Source organism: Conger conger, chromosome 1 (assembly GCF_963514075.1).
Source record: "Conger conger chromosome 1, fConCon1.1, whole genome shotgun sequence".
Taxonomy (NCBI): Eukaryota; Metazoa; Chordata; class Actinopteri; order Anguilliformes; family Congridae; genus Conger; species Conger conger.
In genome coordinates, this window is record NC_083760.1 from 29,285,976 (window position 1) to 29,296,057 (window position 10,082).

The 10,082-nt window shown below is 43.2% G+C and overlaps 1 protein-coding gene across 5 annotated transcripts; it reads left to right on the top strand.

Annotated features, from left to right (window-relative positions):
* Positions 1 to 704: 704 nt before the first annotated feature.
* On the top strand, positions 705 to 9,418 carry ankef1b (ankyrin repeat and EF-hand domain containing 1b). Of its 5 annotated transcripts, none has more exons than XM_061218752.1 (9): positions 705 to 833; positions 1,113 to 1,312; positions 3,238 to 3,387; positions 3,533 to 3,656; positions 4,229 to 5,081; positions 5,475 to 5,701; positions 6,841 to 6,989; positions 7,696 to 7,833; positions 8,147 to 9,418. In XM_061218752.1, the coding sequence occupies exons 2-9, from the start codon at positions 1,262 to 1,264 to the stop codon at positions 8,237 to 8,239; spliced, it is 1,785 nt and encodes a 594-aa protein (XP_061074736.1). In that variant the 5' UTR covers positions 705 to 833; positions 1,113 to 1,261; the 3' UTR covers positions 8,240 to 9,418. The 5 variants fall into 5 exon arrangements, with proteins under 5 accessions (XP_061074736.1, XP_061074875.1, XP_061074956.1 ...); XM_061218891.1 differs by having other exon boundaries at positions 3,245 to 3,387; XM_061218972.1 differs by having other exon boundaries at positions 1,113 to 1,253.
* Positions 9,419 to 10,082: the final 664 nt, after the last annotated feature.

The following is a 10,082-nucleotide window of genomic DNA, read 5'->3' on the forward strand; positions in this document are numbered from 1 at the left end:
AATTTATTAATTTTTTTCCATGGGGTCAGCATGAAGGCGCTGGTGGCGGAGGGGCGTCTGGAGCTGATGCAGGTGTACAAGCTGCTCCAGTATGTGCGCAATAGGGACAAGGCCCAAATCGAGAAGATGGCTCAACTGGGGGTCCCCAACCTGATCAACCTCTCCGAACCCCAGGAAGGCCTCAGCGCCCTGCACCAGGCTGCCGAGGCTAACGACGGCAACATGATTAGCTTCCTGCTCTCTCAGGGGGCCCTCCCTGACCTGCAGGACAAGGCTGGGTGCACCGCGGCGATGCGGGCCGCCACGCTGGGTCACTACGGCATCATCGAGCTGCTCGGCAGCAAAGACGCCGACATGAAGGCTGTGGACCTGGAGGGGAGAGGTATACTTTTGTATACTTGTTTTATTATTACTAGCGTTGTGTTTGCTAAAACGTTTTTATTGTCATTAGGCCAATCTACAAGTTCTTAGCTTTCTAGTGACATTGCCAGCACTTGGAACTGTACTTCCCTCTAGGGCAGTGGTCTCCAACCCTGGTCCTGGAGAGCTATTGGGTCTGCTGGTTTTTGTTTTCACCTTAAAATCAGCACCCCGTTAAGACACAGGTAACCAGGTGAGGTGAGTTAACTGTGTAATCAACTGCTCTAATTGATTAATTAAGTGCAGAGTACCAACAAAAACCAGCAGATCCTGTAGCTCCCCAGGACCAGGGTTGGAGACCACTACTTTAGGGTCTTTCAGTGCACTTGTCCCTGGTTATGGTTATGCACCTTGTTGTACGTCGCTCTGGACAAGAGTATCTGCCAAATGCCTGTAATGTAATGTAATCAGAGGTACAGTCACAGTTTTGGTCCTGAAATGTGGTTACATTCCTATTAAGGTGTTGACCAGATAAGACCGGTGGGTGGTGTTTTTTGTTGACAACATGAAACAAGAGACTCCTCACCCAGGCAGTTATGTCCACTGAGCCTCTCACCCAAAAGGCTTTATATACCCACAAGCCTTAATTTTGAATGATTTCTGGTTGATAGTGCCATCAATTGGTTCATAGCCTAAATAAATAGGAGAAAGCATATCTTGTTTGTTGCCTTACCAGCCTGGTTGATTCCCAGGGGTCCTGTTTTACTGCATTTACCCTACTGAGGATCACCTGCACTGCTTGGAGGCAGCACTGAAGAGCGGGGCTGATGTGAACAACATCTCCTACAAGGGGAAGCCCGTCCTGGTGCTGGCTTGTGAGAACGCTGAAGAATGTGAGGAGATGTGCATTGATCTCCTAGACAAAGGAGCAGATCCAGACAATGCTGATGAGGTCACTTCCTGTCTTTAATTCTATGACTCAGATTTCATGTATTTATTTGTAGTTGGTTGTTGAAGCTATATTTTGCAGGTGGTAAGAGGCAGAAAATACAAAACAATAGCTGGGCACAAAATACATTTTAAGCATGTGATTCACAAAACAAAATGGAAAAGCACATCAACCTTAGTCATTTAAAGAGTAATTGCGCTCACTGTTTCAGCCTGTCTCCGCCTTCTACACAATTTTGAAAGAATGTGTTCTGGGGTGGGTAGAGTAGGCATATCCATGTAATTTGCATAAAGTATTCTCTAACCCAGTGATTCCCAAAGAAATGTCAGAAATAGCTATGGCTATGCATGCCATGAAGTATAACATTCTCAAGTTCATATTGTGCTGTATTGCAAACAATTACATAAACATAAATACATGTTTTGATCAAATGAATGACTGAGGTTAATCAATACGCTCCTATTTAGGTTACAGCTTTAATTAATTAATAATGAGCTCCATACAGGTTTGGCTCTTTATCATTTTCTTAGTCTGGATATATAAGCACAATATGAACTTTTAATTTAATTCTTCATGGCATGCATAGCTATATCTGACATAATGTGGCATACATAACGCCTCTAAACACGAAGCTCGTAATTAAGCCAAATTAACTGCTTGTTAAAATTCTGCAATTGCAATTATGGTTGGAATGAAAACCAGCATACAGCCTCCAGGACCAAATTTGCTCTAACCAATCAGGTAGCGGCTGTGTTCACTATAGTATTGATCCATAGAATTGAACAGCTGGCTTTCTGACTTAAAAATGGCCATTAAAAAACAATTGTCTCAATATCTTGATTGACATATATATGATGTAGAACAGGGGTCACCAACCCTGTTCCTGGAGATCTACTGTCCTGAACCCTAATTTGGCACACCTGATTCTACTCATTAGCAGCTCAATGAGATCTGAAGCTGTTGAATGAAGTGTGCTTTGTTAGGGCTGGAATGAAAACCTATGGGACGGTAGATCTCCAGGAACAGGGTTGGTGACCACCGACGTAGAGGAACCCTGAAAGTACACTGACATCACGATTGGGGCGGGGCCAGAGTTGATTGCAGAAAGTCTTTTTAAAACTTTAAGGGCAGCAGAACACACCTTTCTACCAATTGTTTATGCTAAAATTATATTATTTGAATTATATGAATGTTGAAATAATGGCATTCATTAAAATGTTTCGCTATAAAGTAAGCATACAACCATATTTACAGCTAAAAATGTGTGATCTATAGTGTAATTACCCTTTAATATTTTTATGGAACTTGACATAAAGCTTTGGTAAAATAGACATGGACTAGATGTCCAGAGACAAATTGTGGTAAATTGAGTGTAAGGTTGAGTGATATGCAGTTAGATGCTTGATGTTAACTCTCCATGTTGCTATCTGCATGCTAGGTTGTGAATGCTAAAGGCTAATTTATGCTTCGTGACAATGTGTCTTGCAACAAAGTGTCTGCTGACAGAACTTTGTCTGACAATGTTTTGTATAGTTTAGAGGCAGTACGCTCTGTTACTGTAGGAACCAGCTTCACACCCATCCACTTTGCTAGCTATGTAAACAAAACATATTCATAAAAGTAGCCTATTATCCATGCCATGGCAACCTTTTGTGTTGTTTCAGTCTACCGATCACGGCTGTGCGACCAAATTGCAGGTACCGACCCCCAAAATGTCGGCTTGACGTCAAAAGTGTCCAGTTGTATCATTTCTGTCCATGGATATGTTGCATAACACTTTGTTGCCAAAACATAAATTTGCCTTAACTGTCCATGATAGAGTCTTGATATTAATTTCTTATGCATAGATGGATATTAGTTGGATATTAGCTGTTTGTATTGGATGCTGGACATCCATCTTAGACAGTGACTTTATTGTCCTCCAACAGGAGACAGGTCGCACAGCCCTAATGGAAGCAGCGAGGGTGGGAGCTGTGAGTCTGGTTCGGTCAATCCTCCAGGATTACGGCAAAGTCAACGACATCGATAACAATAAGTGCCACGCTGCCCATTTTGCTGCTCGCGGGGGCTTTCTAGAGGTGGGGTCCCCCTCTTATCACAGGCTAATAGCTCTGGAATTGTTTGTGAGACTGAGCAATGGCTTGTTGCATGAGTGGGTGTGAGAGGTGGATTTTTAATTCATGTGGATGTGGGTGTGAGTGGGCGGTCGCTTTGTGTCTGCAGGTGCTTCAGCTTCTCTCTGCATATTCGGCTGACCTGGGCATGGTGTCAGCAGACGGGAACACGCCGCTGCACTTAGCAGCGACAAGCGGCTCTGCTGAATGCTGCAGGTTTCTTGCCCAGAGAGGTACAAGGAGCCCATTACCAGCTTAACTCTAGCTTGGAGCCATGCCAACTCTGTCATCTGCCACACAAAGGTCGCAATCGAGCTTCTGCAAATTTTCACTTTGTTCCAGCTATTGATTGTTGGTTCCCGGAACATTCCAGAGGCATTCGTGTAAACATTCCAATTCATGCAAATTTGTTCAGTTGCCTGGATGTCCCTTGAGTGTTTTTGAATAAAAAGGAAAACAACAGGAACAATCTTAAAACAGTCATTAATTCAGTTATTTTTCAGTTAAAGCAGAATTTCATGATCTTTCATGTAGTAGCTCAAACAAAACTGCAGCCTTCCCCAGTGTTAAGCAAATCTAGCATGAATCTATTGGAATGTTTTCCTGTACTCTTTGATATTTTGAGACTGTTGCCCACTGTTCTTGTAACATTGCGTTACCTAGGTTAATTACTGGACTGCCTGCGTGTCATTAATTTGGTGGCAGATGTAAAAACATTCCTGCAAGGAACTTTTTTCCATCAACAGCAGGACTGTTCTTCTATCTGTCCACAGTACCAATGTATCTATGTGCCTTCACCCCCCAGGTTGTAACCCAAAATTGAAGAATGAGGAGGGTTTGATTGCACGACTGATTGCCAAAAACCTTGGCTACAAGGCAGCAATGAAGGAGGTTAAGAAAGCCGAGACACTGTACGGGAAGTACGTTGAGGGCGGGGAGACCAACCCCAACGAGCTGTGGGCCCTGACTGTCCACGACTGGTCTTATGAGCACGAGGAGAGCCTGCGCAATTCCTTCGAAATAGAGGAGGAAGGAGACGACGAGGAGTCGCATGGCCCCATGGACGCCATCTGCAAGAACACCTTCCTGTCCGTCATGACGGACAGCGGCGCTCCAGCCGATGCCGAAAAGCTCGAGAAGATCTTCGCCGCCCACGATAAGAAGCGGACGGGCAAGATGAACCTCAACGACTTCTTCAAGGGGCTGGAGTACCTCCAGAAGGCCTTTGTGGCAATGTCCTACGGCCCCAAAAAGAAGAAGGCCGGCAAAGGGGGGAAGGGGAAAAAGAAGAAGGGGAAGTTTTTCATGCCCTTCCCTATATGCGCCATACCGCCCGACCAAGTCGAGCGGCGGAGCGATGGCGGCCCGCCCCACTTCATGATCGAGAAGTACCACCACTTCACGGACCCCAACCGCTTCAGCCGCGACAGTCCCCCAGCCCACCCCATCGTGGACGACTCGTTCTGGTACATGAAGGAGCCTGAGAAGGCCTTCATCAACATAAACCACTGCGTGAAGAGGGGCGACCTGGAGTCGCTCAGCCTGGCCCTTTCCCAGGCCGTGCCTGTGGACGTCAAGGACCGCTTCTACAAGACACCCCTCATGACCGCCTGCAGCAGCGGCAACTACGAGGTGGTTAAGTTCCTCATTGGTCAAGGGTGAGCGCATGCGAACACATACGACATCATGGAAAATGTTGTCACTTGGGCGATTGAGATGATGTAACAAAACATAACTTAATATAATGGAGAGAACAACAGCGAGGTAGGTGTTTTCCAGCAATGTTGCCTTTTCCTACCTACCTAGCTAAATAATATCTAAATGTGCAAGTTCAGAGTATCAAAAATAAATATTAAACCAGACTTTCACATTTAGCATTCACATTAACCAATTATTTTATTCAGAATCGCCCAAGTGTTCTTTCTAACCAATGCCAGTTTTATTAACTTTTCCTCAAACTGGTAGATTTTCCTGTCACTGAAATGAACTCACAACTGTTGTCTTCTACTACTTCGACTGTCACCGGGTATTAATGGCTTGTTGGGCTGCAGGGCTGATGTGAACGCCAGTGACCAGTTCAAATGGACCCCGCTGCACCACGCCTGCCATGCAGGCCAGGTGAAGATCATCAGCCTGCTCATCCGGTCGCGTGCAGACATAAACGCGGTGGCCTTGAACGGGACCACACCACTCATGAGGGCCATCGAGAGCTGCCGGCCTGCATGCGTGGAACATCTCATCAATGCCGGCGCCAATGTGGATACCCAGAACAGCAAAGGTAACGTAAACGTTGTTCCGAACAGAACACAGGGAACATGGTGAGTTTATTTACTGTACCTTATGCAGTGTTCACAATTTGATAGTAAAACAAAACGTTTTGATGACAGGTGATGACTGCAGCTGTATAAGCTACAGAACAAGGCGGTAAACGCCATGTAACGTTGCTGCTGTGATTGGGTGGGTTAGTTTTATCACTTTGGAAAAGCGTTTGATACTATATAAGCATGAATGGGGAAGGGCAGGACTCATTAATTTAACGTTACATGCAGTGGATTTTTACAGACAGGATGGCACAACAAACAGGGTTATGGCCCAACAGTAAATGTATTTACATTAAAACAGTAATTATCCAAATTTGCATTATAGCTCACCAATATGTTACACAAATTAATAGCAGTAGTATTATTGTCATAAAAATAACTATTTTAGCAAACAGGGCCTCATTTAATAAGACCTTTAGCACATGCAGTGATTGGTCATGGATTTTGCACATACTAAAGGTCTCAGTAAATCAGGCCCATTGCACATTGTAGATGGCTGGCTATATCCTTATAGAGAGTAAACAGCAAGTAAGCTGCAAATCTTATCTTTTCTTTCATTCTGTTCTGCATAGAAATGTTTCATTTTGTTCTAAATTAAATTTGGCATTGGTTGAATTCCCTTCAAACCTGATTCACCATCCTGTGGGATATTTATCTTTTTATGCTCTTTTTCCAATTAAAATAGCCCCAGTTCAGGATCACAGGGCAAACTGACCTCTTGAATTATTTAAGAATTACATTTGTATATTACATTTTCTGGCTGTCAAACCTTAGAACTCAGCTTAATAGATAAACTCCACCATAGGCAGACATCTGCCTTTATACTGTAATCACCATGGCAGCAAAAATGTATTATTCATTCTTTATAGCAGGCTCTGTCATACAAGCATGCACGTACACATTCTGAGGTGAAATGTCGTACACCGGCGATGGTTAGTTGTGAAATTGCCACGCTGATGTGTTGTAAGCATTCTGATACAAAATGGCTGCCTTGAATCACCCATGTGGGTGTCTCTATCCTTCACTGGAAAGTGTTTTTAGATTATAAAATCCATTTGTATTATTACTAATGCTTGGTTGCTGTGTTTAATTATAGAGCAAAGTTGCTTGGACATTGCAAAGGCCTACGGGGACTTGAGGATAGTGAACTTGGTGGAAGTTAAGCTTCGTGATTCTGATTACGTCAAGGAAGACACGCCACAAGGAAAGCCAGCCGCTGCCAAAAAGAAACCTTCATTAGATGAGGTGAAACCACATCACCACTACATTTTATGCGGCTGTAAATTTCTCAGATAATGCCATCCCTGCTGTAAAATCCAGCTATGCCAGCTTGAAAATTTAGTTGGTCAAGCTGGGTTAGAGCTGGTCTACCATGTCAAGCTGGGAGCTGGTCTGAACTAGTCAACCAGCTACCAGCTGTTTCAAACCTAGCTTGAGCTGTTTTTTTTCAGCAGGTACCACAATTGGTAGAAAATCGTGTAATGTTTGCCAGCAGTCGCTGGACCTCCTTATATGTGTTTATTATTTATTATTTTATTATTTCATCTTTACTAGCTAGGGGGCTCATTTACTAAAGCGTTTAGCATGGGCAACACCTTTTTGGCACACGCAAAACTATCCTGGTGTAAAACCCAGCTATGACCAGCCTGTAATGACCAGCTACCAGCTGTTTCAAAACATAGCTTGAGCTGGTCAAACCATGTTGAGTATGGAGCTGGTCTGAGCGGGTCAAACATCTAACAGCTGCTTTAAAACCTAGTTTGTGTTGTGTTTTTCAGCAGAGTGGTAACACAATCATTGGTCACGTGATTGGTTGTGTGTTTTGAATGTGCTACAGGTCTTAGTAAATCAGGCCCTGGGTGGTTATATATGTTTTATGTTTGCTGCTGATGGTCAGATGAAGTTCCTCATTGGGGGTCAGTAAAGTGTCTTCTTTGGCTACGTGCCTCAGGCTTCTGCCTCCCCGCGCACTCTGACCCCTGAGCCTGTGGCAACAAAGCTTTTGCGGAAGGACAGCGTCATATTCCAGAATGCCCGGATTGCCAGTGGAGCTGTCGACAGGCAGGACATCACCTACGTGCCCAAAAAAGTACGCTCCTCCCACCGTTAGCATAGCTGGCTATCCAGGGTTCTTGGTCTTTGACTAGACTTGACTTTATTCATTCATGCTTCCACTTGTACAATCTGATATCTATAATTGAACTGTGGCATTTCAGACGCCTTACGTTCTTAAAAAGCAGATAACAGCATATTACAGCAGAAGTTTCCAGCAAGAAAAACTTCTGGAAATTTTGAAATGATGTTTAGTGGATTCACAAGAATGCAAGAGGCAGCCATCTTGTTTGTGGCATAAGCGCCAATGATTGACATTCAATCATCCTTTGAATCTCTCTGTGTCACAGCCGTGGGGCCCGCCTGTTCCAAAACAAGAGGGGCAAAGGAAGATCCACCCAGGGAAAACAGACCTGAAGGAGGCCAGTACGTCGAAGCAATAGAACGACACGCAGACTCATGAGGACAACCTGGCAAAATAGCATTCTCACGCTCAGGGTCTCTCTTTCAGTCTACCAGGCTTTATGCACATTATATGGCTCAAGCTAAAATAATGGCAATAGAGTGCCAGCTAGAAACCTGTCAGCCCCTTGTGTAATGGAACAATTGAAAGTATTCCAAAGTTACCCTCGTGTATATGGACTGTAATATTCACTTTTTAAATTTTTGGAAGCGGATATTTCTAGACATTTACAGGGTTGGTATAGGGTTCTGTGATGTTTTACCGCCAGACTTCCTCCAGACGTGCAGTCACACCATTAGTTTCTCCAGAGGTGATACGGTTAAAAGAATTAGTGGTGGGTTCGCCCAAAACGATGTCATAATTTGAAACTAGAGGGATGGTAAAGCACTTGAGCTGTCTCATTAAATCCCATTGAAGCTGTGTATCGGCACATGTCTGAAGGTCTCACAGTGTAGTAATGAGTTGTCAGGCTGAGTTGGGTATTTTAAAAATGTATAATGACAAACCATTCTTGTTGTACCATCAAAAGATCAAGGCGACTGAGTAATCAATTTTTAATATATTCACATTTTTCTCCCATTAGTCTCCTATTTAGCCAAAGATAAATGATCAGGCTTCGTTCACAGGAAGTCCCACCTGAGAGGTCAGAAGTTTCATGTTTTAAACATCCTCATGTTTCCGGTTATTTAAATTTGTTTCAGTCTCTCAATGTGCGGCAACTGAATCTTGTTTACTTGTGTGAAAATGCTGACTCAGACAATGCTGTGATTTGTATCTGAAGAAGCGGTGAGCAGCTCGTTTTGGAGCCAAGTTTCTGTCTTTTGCATAGGAATCCGGTTTTCATCGACAATAAACCAGCCAGAACTGCTCAAGCTGTTCAGTTGCTTCACTGATGGAGACAAAAGTTGGGGCCTGTAAATCTGTTTCTTGATGTCTTTTACTTCAATGTGAAGTGTTTAACCATCATCTACTAATCAATTATAGACAAGTATTAGAGAATACAAATATAAATGTTGAAAACTGGAAAATCAGATTTTCTCGGCTTGTTGTTTTACAGTAACTGTCTAGATGGTGTCCTGGTTTTGAACATCCCAGGGTTGTTTGCTGCATGCTCTGACCAGCTATTCCATGCATTAAGAACATGTCACTTAAATTAATTTCATATTAAATGCAACTAGTTTTACATATGGCCTCTTGATATGATGGCTGGCGTCAACTAGAAATATCTTCTGTTTTCTTCTTTATTAACCACCTTTAAAAAAAATTATATACCAATAACAATTCACAATAACAATAATTATTTAAATTATTGGGAATTAGAGATTAGACAAAACCACAACAACAACAGTAATATTAATAGTGCTTGACTGTCTAGGCTTTACAGTGATCCCTTGGGCTTTACTCTGTTATGTAACTGCTGTGCTTTTGATAATGGACTGCTACCTCCCTCTCTTGGGACAATTCTTGGCATTGTGTTCCGCAAAATATATTAACTAATTTCCTTAATGCCAGCATGGGGATGATTTTATGAGCATACCCTTTTCAGGTGAATTAAAACACTATTTTGGACTTTTTACAAGCTCTGCAACCGGCGCTGTAAAACGACCCTACTGTAGCTCTCTCACCAGGGGGCAGTGAAGAGCCAATAAAAAATGACTGTGATGAACAGCAGCGGGGAGAATATCCGCAGGCCTGAGAGCACGCCCATTGCAACAACGCACGGTTAAATAATGTTAACTTGTGTGCTGAAATTAATACATGGATCATTTAGGATATGGGTGCGCTTGTATGACAGCATTGCTAGAATTATATATTCAAATATC